Raw genomic sequence first — 23,306 nt, forward strand, 5'->3', positions numbered from 1 at the left:
CCTTAACCTTTTGTTTGCGATATCTTATATTTTATATATGTATAGTAGACCTCAAGCACTACCTACCTATAGCCCCCACCCGCGCCTTCGGCGCGGCCCAAATATCAAAGTCCTGCCATAATTTCACTTTAATTATTAATAATAAATAATCAGTAATAATAATAATATTAATTATTAACATTAATTAATACTACAGTACAGTAATGATACTGTATATCATATTTATCATATATTTTGGCGCTACACTAATTCATCTAGGATAATTTATGACATTAAATGTATTAAATTAAATATAAATTATATATATATTGTACAAAACAAACAAATGCTGTTAATTGTAATTTAATTATAAAAATTATTATTATTTAATATCAATTTATTTATAAATAGCTAATTTATGTATTATACAGTTAATGATATATATATTATTTGAAAAAATGCTTTTATTTTAAGAGAGAAAGAGAGAAAAAATAAAATACAAAAGTCACACAAATTGTAAAAAATTTGTTTTTAATTAATAAATAAAACTATTTTATCATTGAATATGTGTTTAAATTTGTTGTCATTTAATAAACTTTTATTAAATTATTTGAACTTACGGTTAGTATTGAATGGCTATTCAGGTGATAGTGTGCACTGTTAGGGCACAGGTAGGTATGATTTAGTGGTGATTTAATTACATATATATTTATATCATTTATTAAATAAAAACAATTTATTTAAACATAATTTTTATTCAATTAATAATTTAAATAAATAATTATTTAATTCATATGAATGACTAATAGTTTCAAAGTTAAGGTTTTAAAAGTCAAAACTTTTATTATGCAATACATTAATGCAATGCATATAATGTTTATTACATTTGGTACCATTTAATCATATGATTGTTATTTTTATTAATAATACTTTACTGTAGAATAAATTTATCTTAAATTTACACCAAAACAGTATTAATGTATAAAAAAAACTTCTATAGTATTATAAAGGCCTAAATGTATAACTCGACGTTATTGTTGTCATAGATTGAGTCAATTTGATTCATATATTGAGCGCATTTGCACTTTTATGTTATAATATACAGTACAGTATATATTGTTAATTAACGACAATAAGTTAAAACTTTGCGCATATTTATGTTATCTATGAATGCATTGATTTTTTATTTTAATAGCTGTATATTATTTTAATAAAAATTGTGACAAATATAATAACCAAAAGAAATCACTTGTTGTCCACAATCAGACATAACCAACAATTGGATCAATCAATTGCCGAAAACAATGTCACTCCAAGAATTTTGGCATCACTTGACTGGTCCCCGATTGTACCGTATCTTTAGGTTTCGCGATCAACCGGTAATTGACTTTTTATTATTTTCTTGATATTAATGAAGACATTTGATCTATAGGGTCGGCCATATGCGGCCAATCGAGTGGAGATCTACTCAGACATTGTAGTCAGAGTTATATCGGTAATGTCATCGGTGGCCATCTACTCGAGTCCCATAATCATTGGTTATTTGTGGCGCAAGGGATGGGTGTCTACCGCTAATCCGTACGCTGTGTTGAATCCATCTATCATGAGATTTGCCATTATATTTACCTTCGCATATGTCGGCGCTCTTGTGGTCAGAGGTATCGGCCGATCGGCGAACAGAGAATACAAAGGTTTTGCCACAATTCTCACGAAAGCCAAACAAAAGGATGATATGTCACGTCTGGCACTTTCGCGCTTTGAATTTGATTTCAATCACTGGCCAATTGATTTTCGATGGTATGAATCAACTTTTACTGATCCGAAAAAACCTCCGGAACTGGTCGTTACCGGTCGACACTCGAAACGCAATATAATGATTGCCATTCCGTGCGATTTATTGAGTTATGTTTTGGTTCACACTATTGCTCGCCGTATGCTATATCCCGGTTCAGTTGGTCTCCTTAATTTGGCCGTAAGTCAAGCCATGCTTGAAGGCCGAACCAAATTGGTTGAAGAGAATAATGGCGAAAGATATAAACTGTTGGCCAGAGATGGCAATCAAATCGACACAATGTTTGTCGACCGAAGAAATCGCAATACAACTAAAGGCAAGACTCTGGTCATCTGTAGCGAAGGTAACGCTGGATTCTATGAGTTCGGTACAATGGGAACGCCATTAGATATTGGCTATTCGGTTCTCGGATGGAATCATCCAGGTTTTGGTGGAAGTACTGGACTTCCTTATCCACAAAATGTGATCAACGCCATGGATGTTGTCATTCGTTTTGCTATCGAGCGTCTAGGCTTTCCATTGAACTCAGTACTATTGCATGGCTGGTCTATTGGTGGCTTTCCCGTTAGTTGGGCCGCACAAAGCTATCAACAGGTGAAAGGACTTGTTTTGGACGCATCGTTTGATGACGTGTTACCACTGGCCGAAAATGCAATGCCACCCGCGCTTAGTAAGTCTTACAACTTGTAATTACTGGTATATATATATTTTTTTATTGAGTAATTGATTTTGTTATCAACATTTGTTAGATCCCATTGTACGCAACCTAATCAGGACATACTTTAATTTAAATATATCGGAAAACATTAATCGTTTTAATGGACCAATACTTTTGATTCGACGACTTAGAGATGAGATTATCAGTACTAATAGATTGGAACAGTTGAGATCAAATCGTGGCAATGATATGCTTTATAAACTACTTAGCAACAGATTTCCGGTGTTAATGGCCAGCGATGAGATTAAAAAAACACTTGCGAGTTGGCTATTAGCTAATCCAGCGGATCAGGGTTTGATAATTAATACTTTAGTCTAAAGTCTAATGTTTTAATTGATTTAAATATTATGTTTAATTATATAATAAATTTTTAGCCACACTTATGATGCGTTACGGTGTTACCGATGAGTTGTGTTTGAATCAATTGTTGACTTATATGAAGGAAAACGGTGTCGACTATCCCTTGAATATTGGGGATAACATTGATATGACTATTGACATGAAAATAAAATTGGTTTTGTTTTTAGTAAGTTATTTATTATTGAAAATAACAAATAGATTTATGATTTAATCAATAATTGATTTTTAATTGAAATCAGGCGAAGAAACACATGAAACACTACGACTCGACTCATTGCACACCACTTCCGGCCATTTTATTTGAAGAACCCTTTGATTTGTTAACTATTTTTAACAATAAAATTAAATCTAGTTTATAGATAATTGTATATATGTTTAAAATGTGATTATTGATTATAAATAATTTATTTTCAATGACTGCTCAAATTAGTTTTGATATATTTTTTCACACAAAACATTTTCATTTTGTTTATATAATTAATAGTTTTTTTAGCAACGTTAGTCACATTAATTATATTAATTTATATAATAATTATTATTTTTAAATACAATTTGTTTTTTTTAGATATACCGTAAGTTTATATTTTTAAATAAATAAAATAATTTTTAATACTTAATTTTAGTAGAGCTAAATATTTAGTAATTTATTACCGGTAATTAATATTAAATTTGCAATTATAAAATATTAGTTGGCTTTCAATTAATTAATTATTACTATTGTACTTATATCTTATAATAAGTTATAATAAATATCTTATAACTTATATTGTTACCAACTATTGAATTAATGTTTATATAATAAATAATTAAAGTATATTTTTGTTATTATCTATAGTTTATTTAATTTTAAAGTATACATAAATTGAGAATACAGTAATATTCATTTTAAAACTAAACATTTAAAAGAAATTAATTAAAATTTGAATATTATTTCATTTGATTTTGAAGCAAATTGAGCTCAAATGTAATACTTTTATTATACAACTTTATGAGCTCCTGTTCCTCACTTGTATTCACTTTATATCCATTGATGATTTGTCTCATCTCATCATAAATGGTACGCAAATTGATTTTCTGTGACATTAAAAGCTGAAAGAATGGATTCAATTGTTTGAAACCTTGTCTGCGATGTAAATGATAGGCCACTTCCATCGGTACGATAGCTGTGGGCATCACTGCAGCCAATAGTTTGGTCAGAGATCCGCTGTTTGCCGACGACAACAAATGTTTCTTATACTCTGCCATTGTTTCACTCATAGGTTTGTCTAAATCCTGGATGATTTGTGAACCAAACTCTTTCGACATTTCTTCAACAATTTCGGGAACCGTTTCATCAAAAACACCCAAACACTGCTTGAAAAAGTAAATGTCTTCGTATTCATGTTTGCCAAGTGCTGCGGCTTTAGTATAGATATCCATTAAGACAGGTCTCAAATCGTAGATATCTTTAAGTCTTTTTTGGCCAAACGACTTGCTATTGTCGTTGATCTCTCCCGTGAAGACAACATTTTTAATAGCATCGCATTCGTAGATCTTTTCCAGCAATGATTGTGACGTTTCTTCTATCCTATCAATCAATGTCTTATCCAACGTTAAGTTCAGTTCTTCAATAAGACTTTTCTCCATTAATTCCATGCCTTTAACAATAAAACAGGTCTTAAAATATAAAACTAGTATTACGTGTAGATAACACTAAAGGATTGAATTAACAAAATATGGTTTTTGTAGAATTTTTCAAAAAAAAATGTGATATTTAATATTAAAATTATTAATTTCTACAAAATAATTGTAAAATATGTTTTTAATAACTTTCAAAAAATTTTTTTAATTAATAAAATACTGTAGTTTGCATTGAATTTGTTATTTAATAAATACCTTTTTAAGAATATTACAAAATGCACCTAAAATATTACATTTAGGATTTTTTTTAAATAATTCAAATAAATTCAATGATTCGTTTTAACTAAAAAAATTGTTACCTATGTTAAGTATACTGTTTGTCAGTTAATTATTAGTCATTTCAAGGCTATGACAAAAAATATTTATAAAATATTTGTATTAATAATAAAATACTATAATAAAGAAATTTTTATTAATCTAAAACTATTATAATTATAGGTATTAATATAATACTCAACAATATTAACAAATTAGTTAATATTTTATTACATTTAGAAAATTTATTCTATTTTTTTAGCAAAATATGTAAAGTTTTGATAATTTCTATGAATTGATTGACAAAAATAATTAAATTCTACAAATTTTAATCCGTTTTTTCAACAAAACAATGTATTTTTGGTCAGAATTTTTGTGTCCATACAAATCAAGATATCTTAGTTTTGTTAGTTTAGATAAAGAGTCGAAAACTTGTTTATTGATTGAATTGCATGAGACGGACAACTCCTCAAGTTTTGGTAAATTATGCCCAACTTTATAGAGAAACGATTGATAACAAATAGGCTGACAAAAAATTAAACTCAATTTTTTCAATTGTTTGCACCGATTGAATGTATCGTCGGGTACCACATAATCATTGGGAGAATAGCCACTTAATGACAACCATTTTAATTTGTAAAAGTGATTATTAATTGTCGACAATAGGTCTGTCATCACTTCAATGTTATTGACTGTCAATTGGAGAGATAGTTCTCTGAGTTGTTTGCATTTATTACCGATATGTTTGAGGTATTTGTTGGACTCTGAACTACACCTAATGTTTCTAATGTCTAGACTCTGAAGTTTTATCATCGATATTATAACTATGAAAATCGGTTTGATTTGTGGCCATTCAAGAGGACGAGTTAAACCAAAGTCGATGCATAATATCTTTAATGTTTTCCCATAATTGTTGGCAATTGTCTCAATTTTTTCTTTCAAATGGTCGACAATTGGTTCGGCGACTGTATTAATATCGCAACTAATATGCAATTGCTTGAGTCGTGCAAAACTCGGTTTATCTGTCTGTGAGTCCACAATCAAGTTATTCAAGAAGTCAATCGGAGCCATATTTATTTCAGTACAACAATAGATTAAATATACCAATTGATGACATCGATGGACACATCTGTGAAAACAATTTTCAGTTTCATCGTTTACATCATCAAAATCCAGACTAATTCCTATCAATTGATTCGCAAATTTATCAAAAAATGTTTCTATTTTTTGCACTGAAATATCGTTTTCGATGTTTAAATCAATTGATTGCAAACGATGACAGAATTGAGTCACTAATCTTAAGATGTCGTCCGTCAAGTCTAAACTGATCTCAGAGTCAATAAATGTAAAATGTCTGATATTATAGCACTTCACAAGAATTGTCTCAAAACGTTGACAGAAAAGGTCTTTAAATTCTTGTTTATCGGTATTGTTCTTCATTTTGTTCTTCATTTTTTGTATCAAATGTCTGTTAAGAATGAGACTCTTTTTATTGTAAAATATAAATTGTTGCCATTGTTTGGACACTCTTTCGCATCGCAACCGGTCTTCAAGTGAAAGATATCTTGAGATCTCAACAATCAGTTCATCGGGCAACACAAGTGGCTCTTCATTATCATCTGTTTGGTGACTGTTGTCGATGACTATTGTTTCTTCTGTTTTGTCGACAGTATCTTCACACGAGATTTGATTGTCACTAATGGTAATCACCGATGACTTCATTTGATTACTTTTTTGGTCACCATTTAAATCATTTGTTTGATTGTTTGTTTCAATCGGTTTCTTAGTTTTGCATATAAACTGATCATTTGATATATGATTTTCAGTAAGTTTTGTATCATTTTTTTGATGAATATCAAGATTGTCATCATTTGTATGACAACAGTGACAACAGTTACCCATTATTACTATAGTATCTGTTCTGTTGTCTATCACAGCGATAATAATATAATTTTTAAAAACTTTTTATTTGACAGTTATTTAAAAAATTTTGAATTATTATAATTGAAATAAAAGTAATTGTTAGCATTACTTATTGATTAATTTTTATATCTATGTTATTAAAAAGTAATTTTTAATCTAAACTATTAGTATCATATATATATACAAAAATAAATAAATAATAATTTGCATATTATTTAATTTAAAGTAAATTGTGTTCAAATGTAAGACTTTTGTTATATAAAATATTATGAACTCCTGTTTTGTCGGAATCCATACCTGTTTTCTCACAATATTTTTTGATATTAGTATTAATATAAAGTAGTTTAGGTTATATTAGTTATATTAATTTACATAATAATTAATCATGAATAAAACGCGTCTATAAAATCATTATTTTGCAATTTTAATTAATATATAAATTTTTAAATATTAATAAAAAATGAATATAATTAGTATTATCTAAATTTACACAAAACTAACAAAAATAATTATATAAATTATTTATTCTATATATTGTATTGTTTTTTAAATGAATACTACAAATTACAGTATAATAAATAAGTAGAATCTATAAATTTTATCAATGATTTTATAGTATAAATAAAATTGTTTGTTTATTTCAAGGTTATTAAAAAATTAATATTTCTAATAAATAATTTCACAAATAATAAATAATTCTACGAATTGGTATTTTTCTTAAATCTTTATATATAATAAACTTTATTTGATAACTATTAATAGTTACTATTTTAAAGTTACTAAAAAAAATAATTTTGAAAAAAATTAATTAATTCAATATTTAATACCAAATGTCATCTCAATAACAATTAATAAATGATTGACAAAATTCAATAAACTTTTTAACCAGTAAAACAAGTTATGAATCATTTGTTGTTAACTGGATATCATATTATCATATATATAGTAGTTTATGATTAAAAAACAAGTTAAAAATAATCAAAAGTTATATTTTTCATAAAATTTTTATTATCAAAAGAAAATGTTTTTACAGACAATATTACTATCATTGTTTGTTGGGTTTATTATCACTGATTATATCAATGATCGCAATCAGACATTTGTGGCCATCGATAGTCAGTTGGATGAAGTAAAGGAAGTTTTGGCGTTTGCTTTTGATGCCAATACTACCAACAAAGAGACCGTTTTGACTCACATTTACAAACATAATGGCAATCAAACTATCTATCACTTGGAGTTTCGCATCGATTACTACCGTCAATGCGATCCAAATGATACCAGTGTTTGGGTGATTAAGACACCAAAAGGATGTAAAGTAAGACATGTTTTACATATTTTTCATTTAACTAATCAATAATTTTTAATAAATTAAATTTTCCACAAATGATTGCAGACATCATCTAATTGTGATACAGATGTTATCAAAACTAACTCAACTGAAACACCCTATCAGTCCGTTTCAATACATTGTGTGGCTTAACGACTATGTATTTCTAATAAATATCTCAAATAAAATTATCACAATAGAAAAGTTTTTTTATAAGTTTTATATGATATTTAATAAATATCAATAAACTATTAATATATAAATTTTTTAGCAATAATTAGTGCTAATGATAATAATATTATTAATTATTTATATTATCGTATCTATCACCTAGATACTAATTATATAAATTTATTTTTTTAATTATTCAATTATAATCATATTGAATGTTAGTTTTAATAAATATTATAACAATTTTAAGAAGTTTTCGTATTATAAGATGTTTTTAATTTATTAATAAAAAAATATTTTATGACATTAAACAAAATGTTTGTCAAACTCGTTGTCAATTAGTACTCAATTCGGGCAGAATTGCTGAAGACTTTCTCGCCCTTCCAGAAGTTGAGATCAACTTTTGCTAACTTATCGCAAGATATTCGGACATTCCTATCGGTAAATAAAAATGTTAATAAAATTATAATAAAATTAATAACATTTATTTTTTTAAAAAAAATCAAACCAATCGTATGGTTGTAGAAAACCCAAAGGTTGCATATCTTTGATTTTGATGCCATTATCGCAAATAAGTCGCGACAAACTAGTCTTACGTATCTCCCGGAGTTGCTCTGGATATTAAAATGTCATTAATTAAGATATATATTAAAATAAACGATTGTTTTTTAAAGTCATACCTTCTGAGAAAGAGTGAGCCATATCTCCGTTTTCATACCAGAAACGGTCACCTAATTTGTTCCGACGGTGTTGTTCGGCCAAAATACACGCAAACGTTGGTCCGACCACTGCGTCGGGCAATCGTTTTTCATGATTACCGGCAATAAATAGATCGATGTCGTCAACGGTTCTGATAAAACAATACAACAACTATATCTTTTGTAGCAAATAAAAGAAAAACTTAGAAATCAATTGTTGGCTAACTTATAGAGTTTTGAGAATGTCTGAGCCGATCCCGACTGCATAACAGTGTCCAACTCCTGGAAAGATCGGATGGCATTCATACCACATATCTTTCGGTACTCATTATAACCGGGCAGTCCGTGTTCACGACCTCTCTGTAGATTCAATGCTATCAAATCCATACCAAATCCTGTATTGTGTTCTTCAAACAGATGTTCTGTTAACTAATTAATAGAAAAAAATCATAAAACAATTAAATTGTAATTTCACTTAAACAACAAACAAACAAATTTTTTTAAACAAATTTGTTTAATATTTACTTCATTAGTGAAAAATTTATCAAATGTTTGAGTCGGTTCTGCCGTATATCCCAACAGATATTCATCGTAAGCTCCTTCTCTGTACAATGACTTTGGATTATTGAAGACATTCCTCAACTGAAGTCGTTCAGTGACCTGACCCTTACTATTCATTAATTCAATGAAACCCTATTTAAAAAAATATATATATAAACATAATTTTGTATTTTAAAAAAATCAGATATAACTTGAATTAATGTATGAAAACGATAGGCTGCGGTTGCAAATGAATTGATTATATTAGGATTGAGTTTAGGGTCGTAATCAAAGGTATAGCCATAAGATTTGGGCAAAATCTGGAACTCCTTCATCACTGTTCGGCCTAAAAACAAAATACAAATCCAATACATAACAAGTTAAGTGATATTTATAACAACAATAAAATATCAATACAAACCAATTATAAGTGGTGCCCATTCATTATATGTGATGTGCTGTATCTCTGCGGCCACAATACGTCGGGCCTCTTGATAGACAATTTCATCGGACCAGTTGGGGTTCAAAGCTAACAGAATACCGGCAATACGGTTATGCTCTCGAAGTAGTAGGTTGTGAACCATTGCCAGACCCGACTGTTCATTGACTCTAACATCACCTAATGATAATAATCATATTATTTCAATAGCAATTACGGTACGGTAATAATAAATCAACATTTAAACTAATACAGTTCCTATACCTGTACTTGAAATATAATGTATAATTAAATTAATACAGACCTCCGACAAAACACTGGATGCGCTGTCTGTCCCGTTCAGGTACAGCACATTCGTCCGACCGGTTTTCCGAATCAAAAGGCAAAAACTCAACTCTATTAACCAGTGATACCCGAAGTCTACCTATAATTTAGCAATAAATTAAAAATATTTAAGTGTTTGGTTAAAACATATTTTCCAGATTATCATCAATTAATACCTCCTTTAAATTCTCTCAGATGTTTCATCCTATCTTCATCTGATCCGTAGACCATTGAGCCATCAATAATATGTGTCAATGTGTTCATCTGTTCTCTGTGTCCTAACAAAAAATAAAGTATATTTTTAATTAAAATTTAGATTTTCATTTTTTTTTTTTTGGATAACATTTCTTACCTAAAGCACAGTTAGCTCTAGGACTGGGAGCATTGCGTACAAAGTTCATACAAGATTGTCTATGTTTAGCATAAAATGGATCGTTTCGAGGAATAGGAATTGGCAAACATGAAGGATGGTTGATGTTTCTGATGCCAGTGCGGGACTCATCGGGACAGCAAATAAGACCCTCTCCAGTGGACGCTCGGGTCGATGCGGTAAGAGTTAGGTCGTGATCAATAAACTTTGTTAAATAAAAGAAAAAAATTTAATAATCTTTTCAGTGAATATATTTTTTTTTAAGTATGAACATACCTGTCCCCATTGCATAACAAATAGTGTAAACTTTTTGTCGGCTATTTTTGAATCGGTTGCTGCCGCTAATGACACTACTCGAGCACCGGGCAACTCATCGCCTGTCACTGATATACGAGAAACACCTTAAATAAAAAGATTTAAAATTTATATTAATATTATACTAAAGTCTTGGATAAAACAATTAATTTAGAAATCAATTACTGAGTCCATCGGAATATGCCGGCGGTAATAGTCGGACAAATGGTGTGTTAGATTTGCCCCAAAGTGGTCGCTGAAGATTATTACAGCTACCGTCGGCCGTACGATATTTAGACTGTTTGCATACCGGCTCTTGAATACAATATTTTTCCAAATCTGTGTTTTCCAATGAGTACTTCCACAGTCCATCTCTGGCCTCTTCATTGGATAACTTGAATCTGATTTATAATGATTTAAATTATTAATAATTTAATTGATAAAGTGTTTACTAATTAAAACAATTAACAATAGAGTGCTATTTTATATTATTTCTCTTAATTTATAACATGTAATATGATATAAGAGTTACTAATGTATTGTTGAGGGTCTATATAATTGAGTCAAAGGGAAGTCCTGTCAAACATACATTTCCAGAATAATTGTGAAATTTTTTTTATCAATTATTTTCCAATTATAGATTTTATAAAAAAAAAATTATATTTAACAAAAATTCTAACCGATCTCTAATCTTAAGTGTTGTCAACAAGTTTATGAAACCCCCTTTTGTCAGTTGGAACTGATTCTCATCGAACGGTCCAAAGAATGCCTGATGTTGTGATTGGGTTGACCCGTGTCTCTGAAATATACCTGATTAGGGCGTCCCAGTCGTACATATATTAATAAAATAATTACTAATTAATATAATACATAATACATGAACTAATAATACTAAACCTTTAGAAATGAGTGCTTTTTCAGTTTTGATAAATTGTTCAATAAATTGATGACTTTCAGCGGCTGCTCTGTCGATATCTGCAAGACTGATATGTTTGATCTTAGCCGACGGTCGATATGGTTGTGGTATCCGAATGGGTACTAGAAATATGATATTAACGTTTGAAATAAAATACATTTTTTTGTGGTAATAATTAGCTTACAATAAGATTCCGATACTTTTCTGATTTGTTTTGGACAACATATGCCAAAAGCACCGTTAGATAGTGGACAACGATTGGCCAAAAAATCTTTCACATCGTTGTATTGACTGAAACAATATGTGGCACTTTCGCAAACACCTGCTAAACCATCAGTTGTCTTACATGGCTTTCCAGTGACTAAATTAGATAAACCAAAAATATAGTCTCAATTTTTATTATAATTATATCTACTGTATAATAAAGTCAATTCATTGACATATCTAAACCTGATGGCTGAGGTTGTGGTTGAGGTTTAGGTTTAGGTTTAGGTGGATAAACCTCATTAGCAGTATTATCTCCTTCTCGACCTCTTTGTTGTTCTTCCTGTCTAATCCTTTCCCTTTCATCTTTTCCACGACATGGTCTCCTATGTAGTCTTCCGTGTCTGAAAAATTCGCACAAACGGCTCAGCCTTTCGCGATGTTTTTCTCGATGTCTTTTATATAATCCGTGAATATATCCATCATTATTGCCAATATAGTCAACTTCACGATTCGGATCATTTCTATTTGGATTAATGGCTCCGGCGATGCCATTGGCTACACCACTGGCCAACCTATCAATCCTTGTCCACGCATTGCCCGCTATTTTAGACAAATCAGGAAATATTGAGTTAACATCTGTTAACAGTTAAAAGTTATTTTATAATAAATCAATTATTAATCAATTTGTTTTAAATGAGATAAAAATAATTTACTTAAATTTTGTAAAAATATTGTGCATAAAAATAATATAAATCCAAAACTAATTTGTAACTTCATTTTTTAAAAAGCATTAACTAACTATTAAAAGTTTTTTTAATAACTACATAATTATATGATATGATATTAGTGTTATATAATATTAATAATATTGTTTTAATAAAATGTCTAAAAAAATTGTTAATCAATTTCCTGACGATTACTTTTTTTTAAAGGAAGTTCACTGTAATATGTCATTAATTTTTTTTGTGTTTCAAATGCATGTCTTAATTGTTATAATTTTTTGATGAGAATATTATTTTAGTATAAATAATAAATTATAAAAATTAATATAAAAAATCACTCAAAATAATAATTTTAGAATAATAACAACAATAATTTATATCTAATATTTTATACAAAATATTTATTAAAATAAATACTATATTTTCACAAATAATATCTTAATATCATATTTTCATTTAAAAAAATATTAGTGAAAGTAATAAAAAATGACGTTATTAGACAAGAATAGACAATTAAATTTAATAAATTAAGTTTAAATTATATTTGTTTTTGTTGAGCACACTCTAACTTAACATATATTTAATAACATTGAAAATAATAAACATTTTACACATTAAAACAATGTTATTTTACAGTTTTAATTTTTTATAACACTTACTTTTTAGATTAACAATTTAAAAAGTGAAATTATTAAATATGTTTGATAATTGTGGTGAGCAAACAAAAAACAAAAATTTTTTAGTAAATGACCTAAAAAACAATAAAATCAAGTTTATTGTAAATTTAGCATTATTAATTTTTATAATAAAAAAACTATCTTAAATTTCTCAATTAGAAATTATTAGAAATTACTTTTATGCGTTTTTTTTTAAATCCAATGATTTAAAAATCATTATAAAATTATGCAATTTAACATTATAAAAATATTAATATATACTTTATAACTTATATATTTATATACTGTATATATTGTATATTAATAAATCACAGTTATTTATTTTATTATGAAATATTTTAAGTTTGCAATATTTACAAATACAAAAAAAACTTTTTAGTGAATCTTATTGTTTTAATCGTCTAACTATAGGTAATAATAAATCAATCATTTTTAATACAGTGGAAAACAAAAACAATAACAAAATAATTTTATAGAAAATTTAGTACAACTTTTTTTTGGGGCCGAAAAACAGTTGGATTTTAAATATATATATTGTTTTGTTAGTAGTTATTCAATCAATAGACAATCAATATGAGAAAATAGTCAGTTATTAATGTAATTAGCAGTGAATTAGTGGGAAAGAAAAAAAAGAGTAAATAACTGTTTGAATTAAAAATGAATTTATAATATTAAATAATAAAGTTTTTATTTGAGTGTCATTTCAAGGGCTCCACTGATTTTGTCATACAATTGTTGATTCAAACAACTATTGGGTTTTCATTTGATTAATTTATTGCAAGATTTTTCACGAAAAAGTTAATCATATTTTTTGAAAAAAGATCTTTTGAATAAAACATTTCAACTCTAATTTTTTAAACAAAGTGATGGCTAGATATCAATCTAATAATATTAATCAAATTGTAATCATAATTATTGTAATATTTAGTTTTAATAAAAGCTTATGTATAGCATCTATAGTTGACAATCATAATCATAATGAGTACAAACTGTGGGAAAAGTTTTATAACTATTCAAAAGTTTGGTCCAAAGATTATGTCAAAACTCATCAAAACAAATGGCAAACATTGGCTAAAGAGGCTAATGTATCGGTCGACTGTCGTAAAGCCATAAACTCTGTATTTGATGGCATCGGTAGACTAGACGACTGGGCCGTACAGATGATTAATTCGTGGGCAAAGTTTCCCCCAAATGGTAATTAATAATTAGTTATTTATAATTTTTTTAAAATCTAATATTTATAATGATATATAATATGAGGTGCTTTTGATGGTACTTTCACTGATTTGGGAGCCTATGACCAGTGTTTGGCAATTGATGGCAATAAACTTATAGGTAAAGGACAGTATTGTTTGCTTGATCTGAGTCTACCCTTACCTCAACCGATGCCCATTCATCACAATCTGTTTCATCCAATCGATGTATTGCTTAATGAATTGATAAACAATACAAACAATGCTTTAGTGAAGATCTCAAAAAATGCTTCAATACTTTACTGGTTAGCACTTCGTGTTGGTATTTGTACACCAAATAAGTGTACATTAAGTGACATTAAATTGTTAACCAAAAGAGGTTTTAAATTTTAATTATCAATTAATTATCATTAATTATAACTAAACTAAAATATCATTTAAAGAGTCATCGCTTATGGGTCTAAATGTTCGTAAAATTAGGTGTGAAATCAAAACAGAAATTAAATTTAATTCAACACAATTGGTAGCCCTGTAAGCAAACTAATTGATGATATTTGATAACAATTAACTTTTTTTATAATACATATATTATAGTAAAAATAAATATTATTACTTTTTTTATTTCCATATTCTTACAGTTTTACGATATTTACATTTATTTTATGCTCGACTATAGCATCTATTTGTGGATTTCTACACATTTATTACAGTAAATAATTTTTTGTCATTTTTAGTGTAAATTATTTTTTTTCTCAACTTTTAATTTATATTTTATAATACTTTTATAACTAATTAAATATACTATACTATTAATATGAATAATTAAATATTATTTGTTTGTTTGTTTTATTTAGATAAGACATGGTTTCGCAATTTTGTGAAAATATTTTCATTGAAAATAAATTTTGATAAATTAATTACTGTTAAAACCAGTCAGGAGTTGTCATGTATTCATGGGATCAGATTTTTTACACTAATCTGGATTATCTACGGACATACTGTCCTATGGAATGACTTTAACTTATTTGGTATTACTTTAATATTACAGAGGCTTCTGTATGATATAAAATTATGCTAACTGTGCCACACATTCAATCATAGGTCGCACACTTAATATTAAACAACATTTAACAAATCCAATACTTCAGCCAATATTCAATGCCGGCAATAGTGTGGACACATTTTTCCTAATTAGGTAATCGTTTATTATTGATAAAAATTTAATAATTTGATTAGTATTATAAATTGATCATGCTTATTTAAATTAGTGGTATACTTACATCATATATAACATACAAATTAACAAATGGAGACTCAACTAAATTCAATGGATTTGCATATTTCATAACCAGATATTTACGATTAACACCACAAATGGCTATATTTATGTTAATATCATTTCTCATACCATTGGTATTATATCTGTATAATTATTATATAAAATTGCTAATATATATGCATATATATACAGTATAAATATTGTTTGTTAATAAAATACAATTATTCTATAGATAGGTTCGGGTCCTATTTGGCATGAGTTTATAGATCCCGTTATGGACAAGTGTTATAACAATTTTTGGCAAAACTTTATTTTCTTACAAAATATCATTGATGTTGAAAATATGGTTTGTATTATATAAGAGAAAAATTACAATCTTTTTATTTTATTAAATATTTAATTTAAAAAAATACTTAGTGTTTACTTCATACCTGGTATTTAGCGGTTGATATGCAAATGCATTGGATGTCATTTATCATAATAGTAGTTATGTTACGATCAGTTAGACTGGGCTTATGGTTGTCTATATTGGCTATCATTGGCTTCTATACTTCAACAGCTATAGTAACCTTTATTAATGACTTTCCACCTGTTTATACAAATACTGGACGAACGTATATATATTTTAACAAATATTTTAAATCTAATCATTTATTAAAATTATGATTTTATATTAAATTATTATTATTCAGTGAATTTTATGTAAATGTCTTCACAAATGTCCTATACTTTCGTCCGACACCTCACGGCATCTCATTTTTTGTGGGATTTGTTTTGGGTTATTATATATATACCAATAGATTTGTCAAACTATCAAAGGTTTTTGTCATAATTAATAATTTTTTAAAATTTATATATATATATATATATATATATTTTTAAAACTAAATTTATTAATAGATGTCTTCATTTATCGCATGGATAGCTGTTATCATTGGTTTTGAAATAACACTATCGGACACAATATTTTACAATTATGGACAACCATTTAATAAATATATATCTGCGGTAGTGTTTCCCTCATCGCGGTTATTATATGCCGTATGTTTGGCGGCCACTATATGGTTATGTATAACAGGTATTATATTGTAAATTTAAATTTAGTTATTTTTAGTGACATATATTTTATAGGAAATGGAGGTTTTATTAATAAATTTCTATCATGCAAAATATTGGTACCATTTGCCCGGTTAACCTATTGTACATTTTTGGTTCACGCCTGGTCTATATATGCCTTTATCGGCACCCGGAGGTACCTCATCGACACCACAATGTACTCGACATTAACAATATTTTTACAACACATATGCGTTTCCTATACATTAGGACTCGTGTTTTCATTGCTGTTTGAATATCCAGTAATTAATTTGCTAAACATTTGGTTAAAATATATTAAAGACAAACGCAATGAAAAGTATGCCTCAATAGAGATGAGAACCGATAATAATATGAATCTTTAAATAATTGCATTTAAAAATCTTAATTTAATTTTAATTTTCTTATTTGACATTTTCATGTATTATAATATTTAATTTAATTTTAATGTAATGGTAAACTTTGTTAATTATTTTTTATGTGCCAATTATTTTGTAATTAATGTATATTACCGTAAATTCATGTTTATATGACAACTTCGCATAACATCTACGGTAAGTATTATTATTATTGAATTAATAAAACAACTAATTTCTTTAATTTGACATTAGATATATTATAAATAATTACAATGTAATATAAAACATAATAAAATTATTAACATAATATAGCATTAAACAAAAAAAACAATTAATATAACAAATATCATTACAAAGTTTTCAAACTAAATATCTTCAAATAACAACTTTTAGTGGGAGTATTGACAAATGAACTAGGTGAAAATATTTTTTGAAACTGACCTTTAGGTGAGTTATCTGTGAGTGTGTAGGTTAAAGTCCCTTATGGGCACTATTGTTTTTATTGTTACCGTAATTATAAATATTTTTGCATTAAATAAAATAAAAATGTGATATGTATAGTATACATTGTATACTATACTTTAACTAGGATTAATTTAATCTTATTAAAATACAAATAATTAATTTACTACTATTTAAATATACTGTAATAGTAAAATAATTATAAAATGAGCAGGTGACATTTGAGGTAAACTAATTTCAACTGATTTTTAAAAAAATATATAATAAAACAAAATATTAGTATATAAAATAAATAATCATAATTAAGGCCGTTATGAGCTAATTGATAGTTAAATGTTATGTAAAATATGATAAAAAAATTAAGTATATTTCGGATTTCGACAATAAGCCTCTTTGAACCACCAATTAATCAATTTATTTCGCTTCCAATGATCGACACGTTTACCATAATATTCATTTAATTTACGACACATTTGACAAAAATATGTAAATTGTGTCCGTTTTGGACAATAACTTAATTTCCATTTAAAATACGAATTATACTTTTGCTTATCATTTGACAATTCTTTTAGATATTCGGCTAATTCTTGCGGCGATCGGAAATCATTAACATTTATTACCGAACGGTTAGCCATTATTTGCATATAGTTTGCCGAACCATAAACCACCTATAAGTTAGAAATATTAATTTTTATTATATATAATAGACATTAAATAGTCATATTATCTTAAAGAACTTACAGGTATTATATCATATTCTACAATATGGAACAGCTTTTCGGTGATATAGTCTTTGCATAACTACATATAATTTGTATTTAAACAAAAAAAAACATTAAAAAACAATTTCATTAAAATTATTGGATATAACAAAAAACAAACCGAGTTTTCAAATGATAGATAAAATTTGTATTTCTTTTCCAACATTTGCAGACAAGAGTCGTCACGCGGACAACTGTATTGTCCGCACGAGCCGTAAATATCGACATCGATATACTTTTGCAATTCCTGAACATATTGTTCCCGATTACCGGGCGTATCACAGTTGGACACAATCCACGCTACGTTTCGCTGTTTGCCGTCAAATAGATCTTCGTTGAGCCATTGGCGGCGACACCGATCAACTGACCCGTACGGCACATAGATATCAGAGTCTCTACGATAGGTCATTGTCCAGTCTATATCGCTGGCCAGACGACGAATACGATATTCGGGTGAATAGTGAGGAGATTCCCAATTATAGAGTATCCACTTCTGACCGGATTTGTGTATATGCGGCAAATCGCGAGGATTAATGTCTCGCCAATGAAAAAACACGGCATCACTTCGTGACAATCGGGATCTGTCATCAGTGAGCAAACAATTACTATGACTACAGTTTAATGTCTTGAGATCGACACCCGACCAGCTATCAGATCCAAAGTATTTGGTCCACAAAAGTACTATGAATTGGTACTCTTTGACTGACAAATGAGAAATATTATGAAAACTCAGATCGACGTCTTGATCGTCATCGACAACACTATCAATGTATGACTTTTCTTGAATTTTATTCAACAGATAATTTTGATGAATATGAAGTGTCGAGTATGGGATCAATTGGTTATTCAATTTGTAGACTATTATCACAGCTAAGACAATGGCCAGTAATATAAGATAACGTTTGCGGTTAGTCATCGCTGATATCGGTGGCCAAACACGCGATGACCAACCAATCAGATCATACTGTTTGAGACTCTGATGTATTGTCGGTATTGTCATCAATAGTGATGATCGCAACCGTTATAATCACATTAATTAATAGCACATATCATATGATTTCAATCGTTTTCAATTGAAATCTATTAATATTTTTTTAATGAAAATTTTCTAAATAGTAATACTAATCAAAAATAATCGGAAGTAAAACATAACTTACAATGACTTTCCTATAAATACATTACACTGTCATTCAATTCAATTCATATTTTATTTATTATTCAATATATTTATTACACTATTTATAATAAATATAATAATAGAATATTTTTAATGTCAATTACATTCTCTATCAATAATACTAGTATTACTGTTATAAATATTGCTGTTATTATTATTAAAGACTCAACTATTTAGGAAAATCCAAATTGATTATCAAAGAAAAATAGTCAATAAAGCCTACAATTTCTACTGTGAGACCTAAGTTTTTTTATAAACGGAATCATAAAATGCAGTATAAAAACAAATAAAACCATTTAATGTAATATTTCTATAAATTTCAATATCTTAAAAATGTTTTTAATAATATAAAATTCATATTTTTAAAAATTACTGAATACATTTTTATTATCAATTATTTATTTAATGTTGTAAATGTAATAACGTATATAAACACAATACACAAGTTATATCATAATTAAATGTATTTTTCGTTTCAATTGTAAATCAGAAATTAGTAGTAATTATTAATTACTGGATAGTTATGTCTTTGGTTAACAGTTTACACAATAATTGTTTTCACAATGCGATGCAGCTGTCAAATACATATATGTGCGCCACATTTATATAAATTAATGTTACGATGGGCGGAGCCTAATCTACATTATAAGGCTTATACACATTAATTTAATTTCTATATTAACAATAATCTATGCATCTGCAATACTCACAAAAATAAAGTGTATATTACTGTATAAACACATGCATGCAATGCATAAATGCAATGTTAGAATACATACACGACGTCCGTCATCACAATATGTGTGCCACTAGTAGTGCCCCTCAATGGATGACATAATGTTAAAAATGGCGAACACATCAAACATACGAATTGAATGTCACTATTAGTGATACTTATATTTAGTATACAATAGTTATGCAAAATCAATGGTTGTCCACAACATCGATGTCTCATCAATGGTCATCATAGTTATCACCATCACTTGATCCATATACACACAAACGTCACTGAATGCAACAATGTTTTGATAAATGAATTATCAAAATATAGGTTTAAATTGTTTTTATTGTTATCTTCATCTGATTGTCATCTGTTTGCTAACAATTTGTGTTTTATTTATTGAAATAGATGTCAATGCGGTCATCGGGTCGGTACCGTCTCCGATGCCCGCGCGGCCGGTCAGCACACCACTCATGACAACAGTTGGCGGCCACTGTTTGCCGAATTCGTCCGTCAAAATAATGCCGTCATCGCGAAGTCAGTCGACGACACCCGAAATGAATGGCTTTAATGCTATACAACAACAACAACAACAACAACAATACCTACATTTTCAACAACACTCTGTGATAAACAATGTTAACGACCCGAATGGTCAACAAATCGGTAAATTATTTGTTGAGTTAATTGGATATATCATATCATATCTTAATGTAATTTTGATTTCGATTTATAGCAATGCAAACAATGTCTCAACCATTTCATCATTTGTTAGTAAGTCGTGACAGTGGATGTCTATCAGCACACGATTATCATCCTGTGGTGACCGACAGTTCGTCCCGATTGTCGCAGACATCGCCACTGACTCCACATTCTCAAACAGAATTCAGATCAAACAGTTAGTGATAATTTGCAATTAGACTAAAATATGTTAATTAATTCAATTATGTATCAAATAAATTGTAAAAACAGCCACATCTTCGGCATCAGTAATCTCTTCCGCTTCAGACGAGTCCAATACATCGGATTTTGCGTCTCCTTCGCGACGACACTCGAGCGACAACAATGACGATAGATATTCGCAAACGTATAACAATTCAATGGCCACTGACTATAATCAATCTTCTGTAACGAACGCACATTTGATGGCCATTTCTGGTTCGGCACCGGGAGCTGGACTCAGTCGCCAACAGCTACTGTCTGGTCCCTGTCCTGTATGTGGTGATCGTATATCTGGCTTCCATTACGGTATCTTCTCGTGCGAATCGTGCAAAGGATTCTTTAAGCGTACCGTTCAAAACAAGAAGAACTATGTATGTCTTCGTGGCGCTAATTGTCACGTTTCGATGACCACTCGTAAGAAATGTCCCGCCTGTCGGTTCGATAAGTGTTTGAAAATGGGTATGAAATTGGAGGCCATACGCGAAGACCGAACTCGTGGTGGTCGCAGTACATACCAATGCTCTTATACTTTATCGCCGCAATCATTGGCCGACACTCGTTTGCTGGATATGACCTCAGCGTCAAGCGGTCACTCAGATGTTCAAATAAATACTGTTAATAACGAATCTCTATATTCAACAAATATGTTGACCAAACGTGAGCCAGACTTAGACTTAATGGATACGTCTGAGAATAAAACCGTTGAACCCATTCCACGATTAATACAAGAGATACTATCTGTTGAACACCTGTGGCATAATGCAGACAAAGAGACCGATAGTTTGGTCGATAATAATAAATCCGATAAACAGCAAAACACAAGTATTAGTCAAGAGTCAAGTGAAATAGATTTGTGTAATATCGCTGATCATAGACTTTATAAGATAGTAAAGTGGTGTAAGAGTTTACCACTCTTTCGTGAGATTCAGGTTTGTCTTATTAGAGTTGTGTATGTAATAGATGTTAATAATATATTTAATTGTCATACAGATGGACGACCAAATATCATTGTTGATCAACTCGTGGTGTGAACTTCTTTTGCTAAGCTGTTGCTATCGATCAATATCAACACCAAACGAGATCCGACTTTCGAGCGGCAAATCAATCACTTTAAACGAATCGCGAGAATTGGGTTTCGGAACAGTCATCGAAAGAATGCTTAATCTTACCGATCATTTGCGTCGTTTAGAGTTTGATGAATACGAGTATTGTTGCCTTAAAGTCATAATACTTCTCACGTCAGGTATTATAAGTTTTACTCTTTTCTTGTATTTTTAACATAATTACGGTAACAATAAATATTTTATACTGTAATTTATATATATATATATATATATTTACGATATATAGATGCAAGTGGTCTTAAAGAAATAGAAAAAGTAAGGTTGTGTCAAAAACAAGTGCTCGAAGCCCTGCAAACATATACCCGTCACCATTACCCGAGTCAGCCCTCAAAGTTTGGCGAACTATTGTTAAGAATTCCCGATTTGGAGCGCACCTCACAAGTAGGCAAAGAGTCGCTGGCATCGAAACAGAAAGAAGGAGATGTGCCATCATTTAATCTATTGATGGAACTATTACGAGGTGATCATTGATAATGTTGATGGTGACAAATCCATGTTTTACCATAATTACCGACTATCTCATAAAAAGAGCCATTTTATTGATTTGGTGCCAATTTTTTATTAAGCATTATGTCCTATAAATGTTAACCAATTTTTAGGTTTTAATATTTATTTTATATTTTTTCGACAAAAAAAAGGTTTCTATAAATATAATTGTATATTGAATCTAATTTATTATTATTAATATGAGGTAATATATTATTTTTGCACAAATTTTATTTGAAAATCAAAGCATTTTTGAATTAATATATAGGATTTTTAAAGTTTATTTTTAAGAGATTTTAGTGCCAATTGTTTTTG

At 28.8% G+C, this 23,306-nt stretch overlaps 6 protein-coding genes across 7 annotated transcripts; 4 read left to right on the forward strand and 2 right to left on the reverse strand.

Moving 5' to 3' along the window:
- Positions 1-1,119: 1,119 nt before the first annotated feature.
- Positions 1,120-3,354, forward strand: LOC128955125 (phosphatidylserine lipase ABHD16A-like). Its single transcript, XM_054300766.1, has 5 exons — positions 1,120-1,358; positions 1,412-2,441; positions 2,521-2,781; positions 2,864-3,015; positions 3,089-3,354. Exons 1-5 carry the CDS (start codon positions 1,284-1,286, stop codon positions 3,206-3,208), a joined length of 1,638 nt encoding a protein of 545 aa, XP_054156741.1. The 5' UTR covers positions 1,120-1,283; the 3' UTR covers positions 3,209-3,354.
- Positions 3,355-7,675: 4,321 nt separating this feature from the next.
- LOC128955902 (uncharacterized) lies at positions 7,676-8,228 on the forward strand. Its single transcript, XM_054301580.1, has 2 exons — positions 7,676-8,022; positions 8,101-8,228. Exons 1-2 carry the CDS (start codon positions 7,729-7,731, stop codon positions 8,185-8,187), a joined length of 381 nt encoding a protein of 126 aa, XP_054157555.1. The 5' UTR covers positions 7,676-7,728; the 3' UTR covers positions 8,188-8,228.
- Positions 8,229-8,538: 310 nt separating this feature from the next.
- LOC128954959 (peroxidase-like) lies at positions 8,539-12,808 on the reverse strand. 2 transcript variants are annotated; one of them, XM_054300580.1, is made up of 17 exons: positions 12,707-12,808; positions 12,237-12,593; positions 11,971-12,147; positions 11,768-11,908; positions 11,551-11,680; positions 11,057-11,271; positions 10,853-10,977; positions 10,559-10,781; positions 10,383-10,484; positions 10,187-10,306; positions 9,865-10,062; positions 9,656-9,789; positions 9,429-9,596; positions 9,130-9,332; positions 8,886-9,055; positions 8,714-8,819; positions 8,539-8,640 (listed from the first exon to the last, which is right to left on the reverse strand). In XM_054300580.1, exons 1-17 carry the CDS (start codon positions 12,768-12,770, stop codon positions 8,544-8,546), a joined length of 2,730 nt encoding a protein of 909 aa, XP_054156555.1. In that variant the 5' UTR covers positions 12,771-12,808; the 3' UTR covers positions 8,539-8,543. The 2 variants fall into 2 exon arrangements, with proteins under 2 accessions (XP_054156555.1, XP_054156554.1); XM_054300579.1 differs by having other exon boundaries at positions 12,237-12,629.
- Positions 12,809-13,201: 393 nt separating this feature from the next.
- On the forward strand, positions 13,202-17,324 carry LOC128955611 (nose resistant to fluoxetine protein 6-like). The gene is made up of 13 exons (XM_054301285.1): positions 13,202-13,206; positions 14,321-14,586; positions 14,653-14,964; positions 15,029-15,116; positions 15,224-15,294; positions 15,440-15,613; positions 15,687-15,780; positions 15,854-15,998; positions 16,097-16,210; positions 16,282-16,478; positions 16,557-16,683; positions 16,765-16,942; positions 16,996-17,324. The coding sequence occupies exons 1-13, from the start codon at positions 13,202-13,204 to the stop codon at positions 17,322-17,324; spliced, it is 2,100 nt and encodes a 699-aa protein (XP_054157260.1).
- A 768-nt stretch (positions 17,325-18,092) lies between these two features.
- Positions 18,093-19,583, reverse strand: LOC128955299 (glycoprotein 3-alpha-L-fucosyltransferase A-like). The gene is made up of 3 exons (XM_054300960.1): positions 18,663-19,583; positions 18,522-18,581; positions 18,093-18,448 (listed from the first exon to the last, which is right to left on the reverse strand). The coding sequence occupies exons 1-3, from the start codon at positions 19,539-19,541 to the stop codon at positions 18,140-18,142; spliced, it is 1,248 nt and encodes a 415-aa protein (XP_054156935.1). The 5' UTR covers positions 19,542-19,583; the 3' UTR covers positions 18,093-18,139.
- A 952-nt stretch (positions 19,584-20,535) lies between these two features.
- On the forward strand, positions 20,536-23,189 carry LOC128956375 (nuclear hormone receptor FTZ-F1 beta-like). The gene is made up of 6 exons (XM_054302109.1): positions 20,536-20,769; positions 20,848-21,105; positions 21,176-21,337; positions 21,412-22,310; positions 22,372-22,624; positions 22,732-23,189. The coding sequence occupies exons 1-6, from the start codon at positions 20,751-20,753 to the stop codon at positions 22,974-22,976; spliced, it is 1,836 nt and encodes a 611-aa protein (XP_054158084.1). The 5' UTR covers positions 20,536-20,750; the 3' UTR covers positions 22,977-23,189.
- The last annotated feature ends 117 nt before the right edge of the window (positions 23,190-23,306 follow it).

The sequence above is a fragment of the Oppia nitens genome, unplaced genomic scaffold (assembly GCF_028296485.1).
Source record: "Oppia nitens isolate AA-2021 unplaced genomic scaffold, nextdenovo-longstitch-racon4-pilon3 scaffold2_pilon_pilon_pilon, whole genome shotgun sequence".
Classification (NCBI taxonomy): domain Eukaryota; kingdom Metazoa; phylum Arthropoda; class Arachnida; order Sarcoptiformes; family Oppiidae; genus Oppia; species Oppia nitens.

Bases quoted from the DNA above. Each gene is read 5' to 3' on its own strand.
- LOC128955611 (XM_054301285.1), top strand. The intron at 14,965-15,028 runs GTTTTAAATTTT...TATCATTTAAAG, and splicing joins TAAATTGTTAACCAAAAGAG to AGTCATCGCTTATGGGTCTA. The intron at 16,943-16,995 runs GTATTATATTGT...TATATTTTATAG, and splicing joins TATATGGTTATGTATAACAG to GAAATGGAGGTTTTATTAAT.
- LOC128955125 (XM_054300766.1), top strand. From the start codon at position 1,284: ATGTCACTCCAAGAATTTTGGCATCACTTGACTGGTCCCCGATTGTAC. The intron at 2,442-2,520 runs GTAAGTCTTACA...AACATTTGTTAG, and splicing joins TGCAATGCCACCCGCGCTTA to ATCCCATTGTACGCAACCTA. The intron at 2,782-2,863 runs GTTTGATAATTA...ATAAATTTTTAG, and splicing joins AGCTAATCCAGCGGATCAGG to CCACACTTATGATGCGTTAC.
- LOC128954959 (XM_054300579.1), bottom strand. From the start codon at position 12,770: ATGAAGTTACAAATTAGTTTTGGATTTATATTATTTTTATGCACAATA. The intron at 10,978-11,056 runs GTAATTGATTTC...TTTTTATTTAAG, and splicing joins GGCATATTCCGATGGACTCA to GTGTTTCTCGTATATCAGTG. The intron at 9,333-9,428 runs GTAAATATTAAA...TCTATTAATTAG, and splicing joins ATAAATTTTTCACTAATGAA to TTAACAGAACATCTGTTTGA.
- LOC128955902 (XM_054301580.1), top strand. From the start codon at position 7,729: ATGTTTTTACAGACAATATTACTATCATTGTTTGTTGGGTTTATTATC. The intron at 8,023-8,100 runs GTAAGACATGTT...AAATGATTGCAG, and splicing joins AGACACCAAAAGGATGTAAA to ACATCATCTAATTGTGATAC.
- LOC128955299 (XM_054300960.1), bottom strand. From the start codon at position 19,541: ATGACAATACCGACAATACATCAGAGTCTCAAACAGTATGATCTGATT. The intron at 18,582-18,662 runs GTTTGTTTTTTG...AATTATATGTAG, and splicing joins ATCTATCATTTGAAAACTCG to TTATGCAAAGACTATATCAC. The intron at 18,449-18,521 runs GTAAGTTCTTTA...TCTAACTTATAG, and splicing joins TAGAATATGATATAATACCT to GTGGTTTATGGTTCGGCAAA.
- LOC128956375 (XM_054302109.1), top strand. The intron at 21,106-21,175 runs GTAAATTATTTG...TTCGATTTATAG, and splicing joins CCCGAATGGTCAACAAATCG to CAATGCAAACAATGTCTCAA. The intron at 21,338-21,411 runs GTTAGTGATAAT...TTGTAAAAACAG, and splicing joins AACAGAATTCAGATCAAACA to CCACATCTTCGGCATCAGTA.